The sequence below is a fragment of the Mya arenaria genome, chromosome 4 (genome assembly GCF_026914265.1).
Source record: "Mya arenaria isolate MELC-2E11 chromosome 4, ASM2691426v1".
In the NCBI taxonomy this organism is placed as follows: domain Eukaryota; kingdom Metazoa; phylum Mollusca; class Bivalvia; order Myida; family Myidae; genus Mya; species Mya arenaria.
Window position 1 is genome coordinate 40,936,273 of NC_069125.1, and position 21,725 is coordinate 40,957,997.

Consider the following 21,725-nt stretch of genomic DNA (forward strand, 5'->3'; position numbering starts at 1 on the left):
TAGTCTTTGCACGTGAGACATTCAAGTATGTCTGAAATATGTGGGGAAATAATTCACTTGAATCATAAGCTGTACATGCAAATATATGTCTTCAAAAATTCATGGAGATTATGACAATGACTCTCTTCCCGAAAAATGCAAATCAATAGGTTTTTTTTCGGATCATCATTTCTCCACCACAAGGCATGCATATAAATCAACACTGCTCATAGATATACCGAGAAGTGCTCGCCGAATGGGGCTCACTGGCAGTAAATAAGTTAAACATCCGCCTTAAGCAACGACTACCGGTGTTACGACGGGCCTCACTGATGACAATCATTTAATAATAATTGTTGGTTCGGCGACGAGCCGCATAACTCGCCGTAGTATAGTGTTGGGAGGGCACCGAGTCATGGTGGTCTAGTACATGTTTTTGTCATCGAAGACTGTGTTGGTGGATGGGAGAGGCACGGTGTCGGGGGTACCTAGGCGGCCTATTACATATTTTTGGCGTCGATGACTGTGTTGATGTATGCGAAAGGCCCGCTAGTGTGCACCGAGGCAGTGTCTAGTACATGTTTTTTGCGTCGAAGACTGTGTTGATGGATGGGAGAGGCCCGGGGTCGTTAAATCCCCCGTGAAGGTCATGTTCAACGGACAACATCCCCGTCATTGCGATGTTCAGAATGTCGTCTGGCCCCATGTCTGAAATACATGTGTAGTTCATGAAATTATGGACGGGCTATAGAATAAAAAAGAAGGTTTTATAGCAGTACTGGAATAAAGGATTTCTTGGAAACAGCTGGATTTAGCTGGAGTCTATTTAGTCTCTAACATCGCTGTGGCGAGGCGTTCTTTAGTTTTTTCATAGGGTTCGTTCCCATTCTATTCCAGAAGAAACGCAAATATAGAGTTCAATGCTTTTGAAAAATTTAAAAAAGCCGGACCACACAATGTTAGAAAGGTTTTATGAGCAACGGTTATGATAACAAAAAACACAACAACAACATATTCAGTTTCCGAAACAAAGGAGAGCCTGTGGGCACGACTTAAATGGCAGACATTATTTTTTGTGGGAACAATATATTCTTCATACAAATCATCTTTAACCGGGAATATATTGAATACAATTAATAATTATTAACACAAGTACGTTCATTTTTTTATCGTAATTTGTTTCATAAGAATATATTATATAAAACTATCTCTACCTTGACATTATTAGATCGCTCAATTCAGGTGACTGACTTGTACTGAGATCTTTTCAAATCGTTATTTTTTTTCAAAACACTTTAAAGTTTATATGCTATAGAACGAATAATGGAGCATCGTGTGAGGATTGGGAGGAGTGAGGAGGGGAGGTGGGCTGATGCTTACTCATCATTTGGAGAAAAAGACTACAGCAAGACTTAGTCCAACTTTTTTAATCGTGATGGCCTAATTCTCTACGCAGTGACGTCCCTTGACGAGATCACCGCCACAGACAACGATTTTCAGCTATTAACATTATTTCGGTGTAAGTATATAGATGCACAATGTGTTAGCCACTTAAAAGCGCCATTGTTTGCGAACTACACACCATGATTCCGAGGACTGTGACAGCTGGCGGGGCTAGTGTTATACAGGCCAAGGTGTTCCTTGACGCCGCGGGGTTTGTCGAGCAGCTGCAGGGGATCGTTTCCGGTGTATTCGCCCGGGTACTGGGTCAGCTGGGGGCGCGGCTGGATGACGGGTACATATTCAGCTAGGGGCTTCTGATGGTGGCCAAACCCGCCACTGGTGAACCCGAAGTCTGCAAATACAGGGGATGGGGAATATAATCAAGCTAACTAATATACCCGATCTTACTTAGTTAACAGCGATTGTGAAGAAAATTATATTAACCTTTACTAAGTGACCCTCAATGACACGATTTCGAGCGAGAGAGTGGTCTTGAGTTGTGAGGGAAATCGGACAACCTGGAGAAAACCCACATGTCCGGCTTGGTGACCACCAACCAAACTCGTATGCGATAATGCCGGGAATCGAACCAAGGTCGCCTTGGTAAGAAGCGAGTACGCCAAGGACAATCGATACAATTTTACTAGCTTACGCGAGTGTATAGTTTGGATTTGATTTTAAATAGATTGGGCAAATTTTGAGTTTATTTATACATGTATAAATAAATTGGTTCTTATTTGAACCTGAGCTTTGAAACTACAATCAAAAGCCACACACACAGATCTGTACGAGGAACTGTCGACTTTAACGCTGCACATAACCTAGCAGGTATACATGTCATTGTCACACACACAGATCTGTACGAGGAACTGTCAACTTTAACGCTGCACATAACCTAGCAGGTATACATGTCATTGCCACACACACAGATCTGTACGAGGAACTGTCAACTTTAACGCTGTACATAACCTAGCAGGTATACATGTCATTGCCACACACACAGATCTGTACGAGGAACTGTCGACTTTAACGCTGCACATAACCTAGCAGGTATACATGTCATTGCCACACACACAGATCTGTACGAGGAACTGTCGACTTTAAGCTGCACATTACCTAGCAGGTATACATGTCATTGCCACACACACAGATCTGTACGAGGAACTGTCAACTTTAACGCTGTACATAACCTAGCAGGTATACATGTCATTGCCACACACACAGATCTGTACGAGGAACTGTCAACTTTAACGCTGCACATAACCTAGCAGGTATACATGTCATTGCCACACACACAGATCTGTACGAGGAACTGTCAACTTTAACGCTGCACATAACCTAGCAGGTATACATGTCATTGCCACACACACAGATCTGTACGAGGAACTGTCGACTTTAACGCTGCACATAACCTAGCAGGTATACATGTCATTGTACACACACAGATCTGTACGAGGAACTGTCAACTTTAACGCTGCACATAACCTAGCAGGTATACATGTCATTGCCACACACACAGATCTGTACGAGGAACTGTCAACTTTAACGCTGCACATAACCTAGCAGGTATACATGTCATTGCCACACACACAGATCTGTACGAGGAACTGTCAACTTTAACGCTGCACATAACCTAGCAGGTATACATGTCACTGTACTTGTATGGTTGGATGGCTGCATAATGAACTCTGTGTTGTTCTTTTGTTTGTGGGTATAGCGTATAATACTCCAAACTCGCTACTAAAACCATCACCTAAACATATACACATATAATTGTCTTGGTCATAAGAAATAATTGCAAAACTTATTGTTCACCAAGTGTTGTCTGAAACTACATTACAACAGTCTGAGACTTCATTCATCTCCATGTGCCAACTGATTGTAAAGTGAAGTCAATGACATGAAAACATGGAATCTATTTGCATAGCCGCGATATGGGCATGTTGTTCCACAAACATTTCTAGGTGGATCGGTAATAACCCTGGTACATTAGACTCATTTACAAGTAGCAAAACTGTCTCACCCTGCGGGGGAAAGGTCGGCTGATTGCTGGAGAATCCATTATTGCTAGGAACTATATTGAACGCGGATCCTGTTTGCTGAACGGTATTTTGTTGGTAACTAGGGGCCTGGGGTGGCTGTAGCACGGAGAACGACGGAAAAGTATTATAGAAGGAATCGGCGGTGGTGTCTGAGTAGTGGTAATTGTCGAAGTCGTTTTTCATAGAGTAGAACCCGCCCCCTGGCTGATAGGGGTTCCGGAAAGCGCTGCCGGCGCTACCCCAGGGTGACGGTGCCACTGCGCTCAGATCCTGAGCTGAAATTTGGATATGATATTTAAAATGTGTAAACAGATGACCAAACAATAATCGATATCTCCTTTTGGCTACTGCGATTTTTTGTAAGTTAACAGATTTAAAATAATTATATAAATTTCACAGTGCTACACGCATTTGTTTAATTTTATTGAATTTTAATAACAATAAGATGCAAATGTCAACATTGTATACATACGCATGTAGGTAAACGATGATTGCATATATGATGACTGTGATGACACGGGGTTGAAGAGGGGCCCGGGGTTGATGACCGACCCCCGGGTCGGGTTGGGCATCGCGATGTTGGAGATCGCAGGCGAGATGGGCGGGGTTAACATGTGCGAACCCATCTGGTGAAATAAGAGGGAAATTACAAGTTAATTTAGTGTAAATATGTATAGATGGGCTGGTGTTATTACACGTTTATATTCGATAAGAAACTTTTACAGATATAAGTCACTCAATCTGTTTAATCTGGGTATATGTTTTGTTACTTTTGCCACATTAGATTCAAGTATTTATTTGTCATTTAGTGGTATACATAGATATACTCTGTATTTCCAAAGAGAAATTTCGCTTTACATTCTTGACAAGTCCATACAAATGGGAAAGCAATTAGAGTTAATGTGTATTGATAGTTTGCGTTTTGACATCATGTTTTTTTTTCAAGATAAAATGATTGTAAAAGACTTCACCGACCTGCTCTCTGACGACAAGGTCACTGATAGAGCGGAGCGGATTCGGGTATCCGTCCCTGTCTCCGACGATCGCCGGAAACTGGCTGAACGCGCCGTTACTCAGGTGACTCGTGATGTAGTTCTCCTTTTTAACGTCCGGCGTTACGTTCTTGGAGACGCGGTTTGCCACGAAGCATGTGCTCGGTGTGGTGTCCAAGGGCGGCCTTGAACCCGCCTCGTCTACAACATAAAACATATTGTTGATTAGATGCAAAGTGTGTTTACAAACGGCAAACACATGATGTTGATGTGCATGTGTCAAAATAACACACGCATGAGAACGATAGGAAATGGCATTATGGAACTTTTGACAAAGTCTTCACAGTCGGCTTCGAGCCAAAAGGCACACAAATAAAGTCAGTACCCGATGGCCATGTTCACACGTGAGGGATGTGTGATTATTGCGCTTGTCCGTTTGTCCCTATTTCGAGCGTCTAGTGTCATACACTATCATGTGTTTCTGTTAGGGTTTAGTTCGATGTGTTAGAGGGGAATTGGTAGTGGAAATGTGTGGGAAGTGGGTTCTAGATATACCCCTTTCTGTGTGCTTGTCGAGGAGGTTTTGTACACCAAATCCTTTGGGCAAAAGGCACATACAGCATATTGCATGTACATGTACTCGTCTGGGTTGGATAGGGGACGAATTTACCTGTTTCCATGTGTTGGGCGTTAAGCGTCTGGTCCTTCGGTCCTTCTTGTTAGGCAACAGGATCTCCAACGCCAACAAGATGTAGAGAATGTATATATGTGTGTGAAGGGGCATGGGGCTGTGTGTGCCCGTTTCGGGGGTGGGGGGTGGTGGACGAACATGCCTGCTTTGGAGTGCTTGTCCAGTAGTGTCTGAACCTCTGTCTCCTTCTCGTTATGCAACTGGCTCTCCACCGCCAACATGATGTACATACTGTATATATGTGTGTGAGGGGATATGGGGCTGTGTGTGCCTGTTTCGAGGGGAGGGCCGAACGAACCTACTTTAGTGTGCCTGTCCAGTAGTGTCTGGTCCTCTGTCTCCTCGTTATGCAACTGGCTCTCTACCGCCAACAGGATGTACATACTGTATATTTATTTTAGGGCGCTGAGCTGTTTGTTTGGGGTTAGATGAGGAGAGACGAACATACCTGCTTTAGTGTGCTTGTCCAGTAGTGTCTGAACCTCTGTCTCCTTCTCGTTATGCAACTGGCTCTCCACCGCCAACATGATGTACATACTGTATATATGTGTGTGAGGGGATATGGGGCTGTGTGTGCCTGTTTCGAGGGGAGGGCCGAACGAACCTACTTTAGTGTGCCTGTCCAGTAGTGTCTGGTCCTCTGTCTCCTCGTTATGCAACTGGCTCTCTACCGCCAACAGGATGTACATACTGTATATTTATTTTAGGGCGCTGAGCTGTTTGTTTGGGGTTAGATGAGGAGAGACGAACATACCTGCTTTAGTGTGCTTGTCCAGTAGTGTCTGAACCTCTGTCTCCTTCTCGTTATGCAACTGGCTCTCCACCGCCAACATGATGTACATACTGTATATATGTGTGTGAGGGGATATGGGGTTGTGTGTGCCTGTTTCGAGGGGAAGGCCGAACGAACCTACTTTAGTGTGCCTGTCCAGTAGTGTCTGGTCCTCTGTCTCCTCGTTATGCAACTGGTTCTCTACCGCCAACAGGATGTACATACTGTATATTTATTTTAGGGCGCTGAGCTGTTTGTTTGGGGTTAGATGAGGAGAGACGAACATACCTGCTTTAGTGTGCTTGTCCAGTAGTGTCTGGACCTCTGTCTCCTGCTCGTTGTGTAGCTGTCCTTCTACCGCCAACAGGATGTACTCATCCAGTAACATCCGGATCACGTGGAACGACGCTGAAATATCATCAATATACAATGGTCAAGATTTGGTCATCCACTGCCTTTTTTCAAAATTAAAATTGGCAAAATAGTTAACATTAATATAGCATAATATTACTGTTAAGTTTAAGTAATGCGTCAAGGTATTTATGCAGCCCGGTTATTAATTTTGAGTTATTGTTCATATTATATTTGTTTCTTTTGCGGATTTTTGAAAACAATTTAACAGCCACTTGACATATTAAAAAAGAAGTTGTGTCCCTGTCGAATGACAAGGTTTTCTTACCAAAACATTGAGCATTGTTGAGTGTAAGATTATGCATGACTCTCGCACCAAAGAATGACCACTTGAGAAGAAAGTCTTGGGCCCTCTTCTTAAACGACCGTCCATTCTGTTTACTGGGCTGCAATCAAAAAAAATAACGATTTATATTTACGCACATAATGGTCATATTCGCATACTTCAATATTTACAATTTGGTACTGTTTTCAAATAAATTTTAAAACATGTAAAATTCAAGTTAAGTAATAAGTTACAATGGATGTAAATGTTGCTCTTCTTATGAGCTTGAACATGAAACCAATGGAAACAGCGACAGTGAAACATTACACAGCACGGATGAAGCATTTAAGCTTGCTTTTGTTTAGATTATACTAATTAACTTTAGCTTCAGTTGGACGAAAAGCTTATCTAATCACGTTCGTGTCTGTATCCTGGTTAGAGAAGCCAACACTCTTTGAAAATGTTCCAGGCAAGGATCAGACCCACAACCTATGGAAACAGAGGCGGAATGCTACTACATTGTATACCATTCTCAGCGTCAAGGCATACCTTGATGATTTTTTGTTCGACGACCTGGTCTAGCCACTCCGTGAACGCTTCCACCGTGGCCTGCTTCCGTAACAGCTCCTTGAACTCGCGTAGCACTGTAACATGATAACAAAACATAATTAATAACAGAATACAGACTTCAACAAGATAGCATGATTGGAAAAAGGGACGCAACTTAACGGAAAAGAAGAATACAGACTGACTGCAACATGATAACATGGTCGGAAATAGTGACGGAACATAACGATAAAGCAGAATACAGACTGCAACAGAATAACAGCGTCGAAAATAGGAACGCAACATAACGGAAAAGCAGAATACAGACTGCAACATGATAACATGGTCAGAAATAGAAACGCAACATAACGGAAAAGCAGAATACAGACTGCAACATGATAACATGGTCGGAAATAGGGACGCAACATAACGGAAAAGTGAACACAGACTGCAAAGGAAACATTAGTCGGAAAATAGACGCAACATAACAAAATAGAAGAACAGAGATAGCAAAAAACTAACACTACGACAATATAGACTGCAGTACGGCAGAGTGGTCCACCGGGGAAATGGAAACACCGATATTTAAATAAAAAACATAAACAAGGTAGAACGTGTAAATATATCAGACAATAACTGTACAGCATGCCATAACTTTCAGTATACAGGCTATGGTACAACACACCATAGAAAATGGAGATTTTCAAAGGTATACTAGTTTATGAAGCCAACTCATGTTGACAAGTGTACTACCAGTGAATTCGTGACCCAGTAAACTCGTGTTTCACTGACCGTTCCAACGCGGTATTCCCCTCATGGTGTGATATACCTATTTGGGTCTGTTTGGGGTAATTTTGTGTCCCCCCCCCCCTTTAGTGTCGTTTGGGTATTTACCTTGTGTCTCTAAAGAGGGTTTATATTTGAATCATTGACAACTGAGCTTGTCCCTGTAATCTTCATTGTATAATTGTATACCTTCAACAAGATGGACAGTAGGATGATCATGGGAATGGTATTATATCTTGTCATTTCACACAGTTTTCCTTTATTAAGGGATATTTTATCAAAGACAAAGCGTCATCGTGTTATTTTTACCTTACCACATGCGCTAAATATAAGAATCTACAACAGAACAAATATATTTTTTTCTATATTTAGGGATCGTCTTGGAAACGACAACCCATGATGGTGTTATTATAACCCTGCCACGCGCTCTAAATATTATAATCCACAACATAACCATTATATGTTTCTATATATAGCGATCGTCTTGGAAACGACCACCCATGATCCTGCCACAGGCTCTAAATATAATAACCTACGACAGAACTAATGTTAACAAGGCTGGAGTTCAGTGTATCGCCCTCAGGAACAACGGGAGATGAAAACCATTACCATTATTAGAAATGGATGACATTATGTCTTGTGAAAACGGTCTGATTTTGAGATTTCATTTGAGGAGACAAGATGTTTCGATGTTTTGTTTATTCATGCCATAGCATTTGACCACTAGGGACTGTCATTTCAAAACTATTCATGGACAAATACATTCTCAATAATCGAAGAACACCGTCGACTTTGTCCCATCCTAAACATGATTGTGTAGCTACCAAGATCAAAGAAGACACATTACTTTGTTTGCTAGAAACTGTCATATGTACATTTCCTTTGTGATTTGAATATTTACATGTCCTTATCAATGAATGAATTCATATGAAGTTATAATCCTATTCAATTATGGTTCATAAAAAGTACACCATTGTATAATCATAGTAAGGTATCTAAGAAATTCATTTATGAAAGATGTGTCGGTCATAACGAAGGATGGGTGACAACGCGTGTCTGAAAACTAGGTCCGAAAGGTGCATCAGTGCTGTTTTTATTGCCCAAAAATTGAACAAAAACCAGTGATGGACACCAGTTTAAAAACCCATATCTAGTTCTTCATTCTTACATCACTGTAATTGTGACACATGTCGTGACGTCACAAACCAGCGCAGTATTCAACTTAGTGAAGATTTTCGAAATTTCAACAACAAATATTTTGAATGCCCTCTTTTTTTATCAAAATGTATTCGTATTCCTTTATTATTTCGATCTTTTCTTTGCTTATTTTAATGTTTTTAGTTTAAATTAAAATTTAATTTTGAATAGAAAAAATATTTTCACTATGTTAAACAAAATCACTAAGCCAGAAGTGTATCAGCTGAATAAATGAATAATCCTTCTGTTATTTGTTTTGCCTTCTTGAAACAAAGGGACACTTTTTTGCCAAAATAAACTTAGCTTTAGCTTTGATATTACATGAATGACCATCGTTGGCACTATTTCAGAATGTCACAAGCCAGAAGTAAAACATGTGAATCAGTCTTACGTATTTGTAAGTATGTGGTAAGGAAACATGCCTGCAAACCCGGCATGGTCGCTGCTATCTTAGAAACTCATGATTTCCTGACGTCAATCGACCATTTGTTTCGAGTGCGCGGTGTAATTCCCTCCTTGTAATCGATGTTACAGTAATATTCGTGATTAAAACACTTGGTAATGACTTATTTCCGTTTCCTGACAAAACTGCAATTTCCAGCAACATACACAGTACCTATTAAAACATTGATACTCCATATACCAAACGTAATTTGAACACGAATGGCCACAAAGGGCCAAGAATAAGCAAGTTATGACAGTTTAAAATATTTTAGTGTCTATTTCGTGACTTTCTTGAGATAATTTTCATTATTTAAAAAAGGTACGTATTACTTTGTGTTATCATGAATGCAACTGCTTATCTTATTTTTTACTTATATTTATGAACAAATATTTCTTTGAAATTCTTAAAATGAACCAGACATATTAGAATTTTTGCAATCCATTTATAAGTTCAACTTTGATGCAGCATATATAAACAGGTAACATATAGTTATGTAACTTGTTCAGAATCCTTTGAATGCATGTTTAAAGTAGAGAAAGAAGACGTCTCGTACATGATCTGAGGATATTACAACCAAACGATTAGGTCTAGAAAAGTGGACACACATCTTTGATGCTCGATTTCCATTTGGAAAAAAGCTACAAACCCCGCGAATATTGTGAAAAACTGTTAGTTTTGTAGTTTTATTAACACGTAAGTAATCAGCGAGTAAAACCCATCCAAATTATAGGACAATTGTCATATGACGTCATTCAGACGTCAAAACCTGACATTTCGACCAATACACTTAGAAATCATCCGTTGACTCGTGATAAAAAGAAGGCATGTAAATTATGGGTGGAATATCTCAATACAAACAGACATGAAAGAGACAGGAACGTAAGATTATGTGACAGTAACATTTTATCCGATCACTTACGCTCAGCGTTGAGTTCAATGTCTTGGTCGCCGTCATTGTTGGCGTTTAGCGCGTGCGTTCCTATTGACGTCAGATCAATTCTGTCGACGTCACTAATCATCTGGTTCACGAGCTGAGCGTCGTACAGAACGGGACGGGCCGTCTGCAATTAAAACAAATTTGAGTGTCTATGGTGGTAAATTGCTGCCATAGTGCATTTACGGGGCAAAAAAAGAAAAGGCGAAAAACTGAAATTAGTATTTAAAGATGCACTCTTACTCCAAAATAAGATTTACCACAATTAATACAATTGTTTTAAAATACCAAAACGGATGAATACATGTCGAAAACAATAGTTCTTATAAAGGATACCGAGTTTAATCTGAAATAAACGTGCAGAAAACACGGTATTTCTACCTTATGAGACGATAGTAGATTACAGTAAATCTTTTAGCACTCACCACACATTAAATATTATTGCGTTTTCAGCTTTTAAATACCCGGCTACAATCTTGTTATTAGTAATTAATATTTTCAATAAATGTATTATTTTGTAAGCAGTTAATGGTTTATCACTCAAAATGTATGTTTCTTATACATGTGTATGTAGTGGTTTTAAATAAGAGCCTACTATAGCTAAGTAAAAGTGTCTAGGTGCTTAACCATATTACTGTAAAAACAAAAAAAGGGAAAGACAATGCATCACGTTATCTTGTCATCAACAACAAGAAAACCTAGAATGGCTTAGATTATAGTATATTTATATCGGTTTATTTGAGTGCACACATTTGCCAGTAACAAGTACCAATTAATACAATTATTAATCTGAATGTATACCATCTAATACCGTTCATATGTTGCTGATCAAATACATTGACTGAATTATATATTTTACATTTTATTATAAAACGAATCTATATGAAGCTTCATTTTTATGTAAATTGAAATGGTATTATTTGAGAAAACGTATCACTGATTTTGATAGACAACTTTAATGTTATTTTCCAGGTATTATAGATGTTCGCTTATAACTGTAAAATGCCATTTTTTCTGGTATATCGTAAAAGACCACAACTCTTATTGCAACTAACAATGTACAAGTAAGAATCAATTTCAAGAGCCTACTTGAGCAAGATGGAGGAAGGAGGTCTGGCGTTTGAGGGCGGAGGCAAAGCGCCTGGCGACCGGAAGTTTGTTCGTGGCTAGGGTGTCCGGCAGGTTGTCAAGGGCGGTGGCCACCCAGTTCTCCCAGTGGCGGGCAAAGTTTCGGATGTCGCAAAGCAACCTGGGAAGGGAGCAAACTTGGTAATGACAATAACGTATATTCTGGATATAATAAGAAAATTAAAATAAACTAACTATCTTAAAAAACAACAACATCGGTATAAATGAGCATATAAGATACTTATTGCCAAATGTGTGTGTATTGTTAATCTGTTCGACACTAAATATGCAAACAATTTCACGAAATGATCACTACAAATAAAAACTGATTTTCATGAGATCAGACGACATACGTTTCCGGCATCTCTTGCATGGTAGCCGGAATAAGCACTTCAGTCAGCACCTGACATAAACGTTCAATTATGTTTATTTTTTCCATAGTGTATATAAAATATCTATTTCTAAATAAACTATAACATAGCACACTTCATATTTACATTCGTCACGTATCAATTCGTTTGTATGCACTTTAATCAAAGCATTCAATTTCTTGTCCAATAGAGTATTAATGAAAAGCGTGCTTAAAATGGTTTTCAACGAATACAGATCAATGACAGAGAAGTACTTATATTAATTGATATTAGTGTAAGTAAATTTATTAAGAATCTGTCAAACATACAATATATTTAATAACAGTAATTCATTCAGTGCAATATTTTATGTTCCAATCACATAAATCAAATTGTACCTTATATAGAATGGAATCGCAGACACAGATGAGGTCCACGATGATTTCCTGATCCACGAGCGGCAGCAGGTGCTCAGGCAGGCCCTGCCAGAAATGCAGCAAGAAATTCTGGATCTGAAATACGGGGAGTTTAGTCGCATACAGAATATACCGATAAAATACATGTATACTCGGATAGGCCCTGCTAAACATGCAGCAAGTAATTCTGGATCTGAGATAAGGGGAGTTTAGTAGCATACAGAATATACCGATAAAATACATGTACACTCGGATGCCAGAAATGCAGCAAGTAATTCTGGATCTGAGATCTGGGGAGGTAAGTTGCATACAGAATATACCGATACAGTACAAGTGTAATTCCGTGGAATACATGTACGTAATATGATGGGAAGATGCGTATTAACTGGAATTTAGCATATTGATCATGTTGGCATATCAAAAGATATACAGTGGGTTCACCCATGGAGAGTTTGGTGCGGCATGTCCCCCTTCTGCTTTGTTCAATATGTTGCAAAACCATTGAAATAAAAACAAATTTAATTGGCGATCATGAATATTTGTATACAGTGATTCAGTAAATTAAGACTCTGATCTTATAAGTTTTGATTCAATTCGGAATATCTGGGTGGCAAAAAATATTTATTTGTAAAACTTTATCAGCATATCTGTACAGCAGTTGAAATAAAGAAAGGCCCAATGATATTTGTTGTCATGACTACGCGTGCCAGCTCGGAAGCAGACCTGTCTGTATCTATTCAGATTTCTTTTAAAATGTTTCCCATCAACTACAGTTGCTATATAGGATTAAAACTACTACCATAATTTGATAACATTTGACTTTTAGCCTTTTTAATGTTTTACAGAATAAATTAAAAACTGGGCAGCGCGTGTGCAATTTATTCCACTGTTCAAACATGGGCCTTTTGCGGTACTACATACCTTGCATAGAAAATTTTCATCTAGCTCATTCGAATCCCTGATAAGACATGTTTTCTAATAAATCATACAAAATAATCATTAAGACGAATCTAAGCCAATATTTTCCTAACAAATTGTGATAATCCTTGACTTGTGCGCATTTGTTCTTCTGAAAAGTAAATACTGGCAGGGAAATGGGGAAGATAATTAATTTATGAACAATTGAGCTTCTTGCTTCGCCTCCTACAAAGATGTTTAAAAGAATATTAACATTGCAATGACTTATAAGCTGAAAACTGTTTTATCACGATCGACGCTTATATTTAGAATAATCTCTATTTTTTCGCGTAATGAATAGAAATTCTGACATGAATAACATGAACACAAATATTAACATGACACCTAAATATTGAAGAAAGTATTCTGAAAATGCTATCCTATAGTTTTGCCTTCGAAAACATAAAACGCAAGTATGAAATCATTCTCGGTTTAATTGAGACTGATCATTGGCAGTTTGGGTGAAGCTAAACACCCCTGATATCGCCTTCAGCTTGGTTCTCTTTAAAGAACAAGTACGAGTGAATAGTTAATGTTTTCAAGGGACTAGAAAACTAATAAAACCATTTTGTGGAATTATCAATGATATTCTCAATGACAAGCATTGATAAGCAATGTCAATAATATCGGACAATTTTATTTAACAGAACCTTAACCAACCCTAAATGTATTTGTTACCAATCGAATGTGTCTATAGACTGGTTTACAGTTCGTGAATATAGATTAATTTAATGTATTTGAACATAAACTGGTTACCTCGTCGAAGTTTGCGTTGATGGCGGTGTCCAGGATACACTGGCAGTGGGTCTTGTACATCATGATGAACGTTTCCACCTGCAGACAGACGGACAAACAAACGTTAAATTTGTACATGAAGATTAAAGGAACATATGCCAAAGGAAATCTTTGACAAAGGCCGTTTGTAGTTCAGAGGTGTAGTTTGATGATACTATTTCAGTAACCTCGAGGTGGCATAGCGGTGAAAATGTTCCAAGACCTTTTATTTTGTATTTCACGTTTAAATTGATATGACCAATAATATATAAATGACGCTTCAAAAAAGCTTAAAATGTTGGAAATATATTTTGCAAACATTAAAGATATGCCCAGTATATTTTAAGAAAAGAAAGTTAAAAAAAATATTAAGGGAACAGAGATTTGCCCACATAAATCCCTTAAAAGTTATAAAAAGATGAGAGAAAAAAAACAAACAACACATTTATGAGCCATCTTTGTTTGTTGATAATCATGTCACAAAAATGCGTAGAAAAAATTTATCACGAAGAATAATAAAATTAACAAGCCAATCCCGAAGATTTACTTAAGATAACATTAATAAGTTTGTCTTTACTAATGAGACTGTTGTGGCCACTAACACGAATATCTGGATTATTACTGACGTACCTTTAACCATTCAAGCTTAATTTCATATTTATATGTGCTAGAAAAAACTATAATGACAAGAGCAAATGACAGCCAATATCTGTTTTCTTTAAGAACCAGTGGGAACGCGACATACAGCAGGCCATTTATATCATTTCAGCGTCAAAAGCGGGCATGGGTCTGCAAACAAATTGTTCCAGCAAAATGGACAGTGATCAATAAGGCAATTAAATGGAGACACCTGTCGCAGTTTCAACAATGGGAAATAGCGGAGGGGGAGCGGCAATGAGGCCGCCCAGATAAGGCCGTCCGTGGTCGTGATAAGCGCGGACCGCGAGCGTCAAGTCTAGGCCTGACTGACAGCGCCCGCATTCAAACTATGGCTAACCTCATAGTATAAAATACAAATTCATCATGGTTTATGATTTTGCTTAAGATAAGGAGGACAATAGCGAAAAGCCCGGGTACAATTGTTCTAGTACTCCAAACGATGTGTAAATCTGAAATCTGTAAAAGACAGTGCGCATACATCAATAGTAGATTAAATTTGCAGACAGGTTATTCGATGGTGAAGTTTCTTATTGAAATACAAATATTTGTTGTGTTTGTGGGAGATTAAATCAGTTGACTTCCGAAAGATAATTAATCTCCCTGTAAACAAACAGAACATAAATGATCGTGACATAATGAAGTGGTGGACCATAAACGGCCACCCTTTGAACAACGGCAGAAAAATGAGACTGGAAATACAAATATAGTGGAATAAGTCAAAATCACAAAAAAATGTCCAAACTAACACCAGCGCTAGTTAAAACAAGTTCGAAATTGAATTCCAAATCCGGCTTAAAACTCGTGAGTTAATTTTGGCGTGTTTGCGATGAATTTGTGGGCCGCTTTTTAGATTCCATTAAATTATCAGTAATCAGAAATATAAATCACCAACAGCGAGTATTGAAAATGCCAGAAATCAAAACAAGAACAGCGATGTTTAATGAAATGAATGCCATTATTCCTTCATTAAAACAGTAATGAGAATTGATGCTCTACCAGAGACCAACCCCACAGCTTTGACCTAGTTTAGGTCTAACTTGTTTATATTTTACAACGATTGTGAAAGAAGTTATTACAGCATTATATTATTTATTCCCGTTGGTAAGGTTTTATGTAAGTGTGGTCTTGTGTTCAGAAGAAACCGGAATATCCGGAGAAAAACCCACCGGTCCGACTTAATGCCCACACACCAAACTCACATGCGTCCAGGCTGGGAATCGAACCCGGTTCGCCTACGTAAGAAGCGAGTGTGCTAACCACTTCTTTGTCTTAGATTGGTCTGATATGTTACCCCTCCTTTTCACATCCTAAAGAAATATATTAATGTGACGCAAGAATGAATGCATAAAACAAAACCTTAATTTGCTTTTCTTTTTCCGAGCTCTGCGGTTATCAATCATACGATAAGATAATTATCTGCGTTAACCAACTTTTATTGATACAACGCGACACAAAAATGGAACTCCGGAGTGCTGAGAGTTTCTGGGCGAACGCCGGCATGTAAAAGTACCGGCTGTGTGTAAGTGCCTAATTACTCTAGGAGTGTGTCTCTATTTGGAATTTAAAAGACCATTCCTTTTACCAATACATATTTCATTCCCATTAGTATCTTGCAGGCATAGTGGAATTAATTACTAGAATAAAAGTGTACCACACCTTATAAAATCTTCGAATATAAGTAATGGTTACGGCAATACTCTCGAATTTAGTAAAACTGTTGTTAGAGGGAAAAAATGGAGGACGCTTTAACATCACCGAAAAAAAACATAGCTAGAAAGTTCTTAACACAGCATTGTCATTGTGAAGAGAATGGGTAAGCAACAACTTCATTGCTGCGTCGCAAAAATGCAATGGAGGCTACATGGAACAGTCATGGCTTTGAGCTTCTACACGGAAAACACTCAGCACTAATATCCCAAATGTTCTTAGGACAAATCGCAATCTCAGACTCAACTCATTTAATCACATGCATCAACATTTATTAAAAAAATCATTTTTGTTTTACACATTTCTAAAACCGCTTTCTCTCATTGAATATGTTGATTCAAATCTTTGGTCAAGGTCTCAAAGAAAAAAATTCTACAGCATAAAATGCAATTGAGTACAATTAATTTTTAACAATTACTCAAGTATATTTTTTCTCTAGAAAGAAAACTTCGAAATATTAAAGAAAAGTTTCTATCAACACATTCTATCAGTAAAACCATACACAACCTTGTATCATACTATGCTTTTATGTGTTAAAATGAGTTGAGACTATGACAGAGATTTGACTTATATATTTGTGATATTGGGGCCCGTTCTATGTCACAAACACAGACACGTATAAAATAAAAAAATGAAAATATTAAATTATCGTTATCAACATGTTTGGGTCGGAATCTATTTACTCCGTGGTTTATTATGGAATAAACGTTCAACATGTATTGGCTAGTATTTATCGATCATTAGATAAATGTATAATTATGATATTCTGATGTACAATATAGAATAACTATCATGCATGACGTTGATTTTTAATAACGTATGGTTAAGCGCATTATTCTTTTCGTAATACCACCAAGAATAAACAGATCAAGTCGCCAGAAATAGGGATTTTATACTTATGAACCTATAAGTCATATGTTAATTAATTTGCTAACTATATTTCAAAAGATTAATTTGACTAATTGGATATGATTGAACAAGTCAATTATCAAATCCTCATTGCAAGCGTGTATAATGAAGCCAAATCCTCACTGGAAACACTGGAAACATGATTGTATACAGTAGACACAAAGACCAGAAGCCAAGACCTCGCTACAAGCGTGTATATAGACAGAAAGATAAGAAGGCAAACCGTCAATGCAAGTGTGTTTATAGACACAAAGACCAGAAAAGGGTAAAGACACAAAGACCAGAACGCAAAACCTCACTGCAATAATGTGTAAAGACACAAATACCACAAGGCAAAAACCCCACAGCAAAGGAACATAAAGGCACAAAGAGCAGAAGCCAATGCCAAACCGACAATTAACAAAACACATCCAAGGACATGCGACGCTTAAACTCCTCAAGACTTATAATGCACATTAGTACAAAGTAGACTTACAGGTACCATCTACCTACTTTCTACAAAACATTTCAATTCTCAAAACAAACAATCTCTTAAACAGCATATACCACCTCCTAGTCTGTATTCCTCAAACAGCTTGTTCCCACATATTCTTTATAGCATAAAACAACAGGCCACGCCCTATTCTTTATTCACATAAACAACACGCTCCCACTTATTATGTATTTCCAAAAACAAAATGTTTCCATCTAGTTTATAGACCACAAGGCCTGTTTTTCTCTATTCGCCCAGACAGACCCCAAATATATATAATTCCAAACAGCACGTCTTATTCTTTATTACCCCCTGCAAGACATACCTTTTCTCTTTGGATGCTGGCCGGAAGTATGAGGTAATCGGCGTTAGGAAATTCAGGAAGAAGCGTTCCCGTCTTTGAGCTCAGTGAGTACTTCCTGGTAAAACCACCCTGAAATAAACCTTGTTTTAAGTTGGTTTGCAGGCAATTTTTCAGCCACATTTGTATGTTTTGATTACCACATCCAAAGCATAAAGTCAACAGTAGCATTTAGCATGATTATACAAATTTTCATTTACAAACAGATAGTATCTTAAGTTATTTTCAAGGCAGAACATCTGTGTTTGTGTTGTGCAGTGAGTCGGTTGATGGAAGTATTACATACGGCCATGCAAACAAGCAAAAAGGAAATTGCAATAATGGAAAGGCAAACCAATTTTAAATTTCAAAACGTTATACGCCTTTCAGCTAAAAGGAAAAGCGCATTGCAAACTTCAAAACAATATGCAGCATCTTAAAAGTGTTACTACTTCAATTTTATCTTTTTGGAAAGCATTGTCAACACGACTGCATCAACGGAGTCTGAGTGGCAAAACAGTACAAGTTTCTGAGTTTATGTTTTTCTCTGCTATCTTGCAAGCTCGGGGCAAACCACATCAAGGAATTCCAAACAAACAGCGCACACTTTCTCATCTCTGTTATATTTAACAAAAATCCATCTACATAGGGATATGGGTGCTCTTCTAGAGAGGCGTTTGTATTCATTTACCAAAGAATACTTGGACGATAACAATGGCAAACTCTTGTCTAAACAAAAGTAAATTATCTAAGCAGTTGATAAGGGTATTACAAATGAGACACAGAGCTTCAAAGTGAAGATGCAAATCGCTACCAATGAGAGGAAGACATGACAAGATCCATAGTCTAGATTTTTGTACTCCAAACATGTATATGAGAAACGTAATTTTAATCCTGTTGATGATATAAAACATTTCCTAATCACTTTGGGACAACCTCAGTTATTTTATATGTACTTTTCTTGCTTTTGAAATTAAAAGTATGGTATCATTTACATGAGACAGCGATCTTAGCACTTCAAGGAAAGCTTAACACTCGGTCTGAACTTTAAACTTGTAATCAAATTAATTTGCGTTTCATCTTATGTACAACTAAAAGAATGCGTGCAAATCATGGATTTGTGAAGGGAAGCACTCCATTATTATTTGTTTGCAATTCAAAGGAACGCTTATCATTGTTTTGGTAATTAGAATACAGCAAATAAACCAATGTTGCCTTTTCATTTCCGTTTTGTTATCTCTGAAGCCTTCTAAAAACATGGCCCTTCAGAAAGACAGTTTCACCTCTTCCAACATGCACCATTTTTTGGGGGACAAAAAGGAGATATTAACATAACCCATGTTCACAATATCTTAAGTTAAGACCCAATCAGCTTCCGTCGCAAGAAGAACCCCTCTCTAATGGACAGGGCATTCCAAAGGTTCAACCGCGTCGTCAGGGTAACATCGAAAGTAAGCAAGTATGTTTGACACACTTTTGATTACATTATCATGTATACAAAGATGAAAGGGAAAGGAGAGATGTAAGATGGAGAGGATTACAGGATTTATTTAAACAGCATCATTTGTACCATTTTGCCGTCTTGCCGTTTTGTGGTCAAACAGAATTAAAACAAATGCCTGAATCAAAGTAAACCTTTACAAACTCCATCACTTAATTATAATACGCGAATTAATTTCGCATCAAAGGGAGAAGGAGTGTGGGGCTTATCCCTGTAATGACTCGGCGTTAGAGGATGATGATCCTGAATTTGGTTCGAGACATGTTAAAAGGTGATTAGGGGTGCTTACATGATTAAATGTTTTAATCTTGAGTAAATTTTGGTGTGTCATGCTTACAATTTAAAACTGATAAAGTCGAAAGACGTTGCACAGAGTTTTATAAACAATTAGTTTTTAAAACGTTTAGAGACAGATACAGTGTCTAGGGGTACATTGGAGAAAATTTGATACGCATGTCGAACTTTCCTGGTGTGCGCTTTCGAGAGTGAAAGTGAATCGGATCTAAGTGGCATTAAATAAAGAATCATATAGACCCTTTTCGCTTTCGCCTATCAGTTCATAAAGTCTGAAACCACCAGCCTCATTGTTGTAATCTTAAGTTTTTATTATAAGCACGACACTAAGTTTATTTGCAAAGTCACCAAGATTTAAATAATATTACCTCATTTTTCAGCTTGCAGCCGGAAAACCTGAAAATAGAATAGGGTGCCGTTGAAAATGAAGTTATTAACTAAGATAGAAAATCTTAAGGAAGGCTTAAAAGATCGTTGACTTGACCAGTACTTTGGTTACATTTTTGAACGTGTTGGTCCTTCTGTTTTTATCTTCTACAACTGCCAGATAGGGTAAACAATAAAATCTTAAGTAAGGTTTAAGAAGTCTTTGGCTTAACCACTACTTTAGATACATTTTTTGAATGTTTTGGTCCTTGTATTTTTTATCTTCTGCCACGGCCAGCAGGCGTGATATATCGAAACACACTTTGTCAAAACAAACATTTCAACATATCTTATATACTGAGGTGATCATGTCATAATATTAGTGCGCATGATAAACGTATTTCAGCAAATCTTCTAGTGCGAATAAGTTCATTAAATGCCGATTAGAATTTTGGAATTCCTAGATACCACTGTACGAAGCTATGGGCCGACTTAGTCGCATCGGGCCGGAGTGATTGTTAGAGCATAGATTGGTGTCTAGTAACATAGGAATAGCACGTGGACATAGCAAAACAGCATTCCTTGAATGAACATTCCATCTTTGTCCCTACACCTTCGGTGTTTTACTGTCTTCATGGGGTTTCTGAGGAATTTATGACATGACATCGTAGTACACTTGCGGTCTCTGCTTGCCAAAAAAAAACACACACACACAAAAATGTACTTTGACTCTGTAATAGATGTTTCAATCAGCATTTGTCCTATTTGAAGATTTTATTGCGGATATTTGAAGTTGAAAGTTTGTACGTCATCTAAAGCTGCATACAAGTGTATTCAGATCACAGAAACTATTTTGTGACTTCTTAGCACTAGGAAATCAGTTTTATCTTCATATCTAATGTTTCATTGATCGTCTTATATGTTTATACTTTGCGGTCAATCATAAATTAATAGAAAATATGCAAAAACTCTTTTTTTGCGTTATTTGATCACGTTGTCGCAACTTATCCATTAAAAGCACCCATTGTTAAGGTCAGCACATGACATTTCTAAGTCAAAACGTGACGTTTTTATGTTATTCAATATTCCATAAATGAGAACAAAAATATTGTTTTAGTATTTTGGTATTGACTGTGACAGGCGCAGTCTCAATAAATATAAAGTCACGAAAATAGTTCACGTAAATAGAATATATATTGTTTTTATTGTTTTAATTATAATAATAATAAAATAATAATAATAATAAGAAGAAGAAGAAGAAGAAGAAGAAGAAGAAGAAGAAGAAGAAGAAGAAGAAGAAGAAAAAAAAGAAGAAGAAGAATGAAAATAAGAATGAAAAGAATAATAA

At 37.7% G+C, this 21,725-nt stretch overlaps 1 protein-coding gene across 1 annotated transcript in view; it reads right to left on the reverse strand.

Annotated features, from left to right (window-relative positions):
- LOC128232005 (DNA-binding protein RFX6-like) overlaps positions 1-21,725 on the reverse strand; it is a 35,964-nt gene continuing 14,239 nt past the window's right edge. Inside the window, exons 6-20 of the mRNA XM_052945330.1 lie at positions 20,380-20,407; positions 18,202-18,309; positions 14,111-14,188; positions 12,380-12,493; positions 11,985-12,034; positions 11,593-11,752; positions 10,489-10,630; positions 7,145-7,239; positions 6,599-6,716; positions 6,208-6,327; positions 4,440-4,657; positions 3,937-4,090; positions 3,446-3,739; positions 1,562-1,774; positions 1-687 (exon numbers count right to left, since the gene is read on the reverse strand). Coding sequence (XP_052801290.1) covers positions 551-687; positions 1,562-1,774; positions 3,446-3,739; positions 3,937-4,090; positions 4,440-4,657; positions 6,208-6,327; positions 6,599-6,716; positions 7,145-7,239; positions 10,489-10,630; positions 11,593-11,752; positions 11,985-12,034; positions 12,380-12,493; positions 14,111-14,188; positions 18,202-18,309; positions 20,380-20,407 — 2,029 coding nt within the window. The 3' untranslated portion in view covers positions 1-550. The remainder of the gene's footprint in view (positions 688-1,561; positions 1,775-3,445; positions 3,740-3,936; positions 4,091-4,439; positions 4,658-6,207; positions 6,328-6,598; positions 6,717-7,144; positions 7,240-10,488; positions 10,631-11,592; positions 11,753-11,984; positions 12,035-12,379; positions 12,494-14,110; positions 14,189-18,201; positions 18,310-20,379; positions 20,408-21,725) is intronic.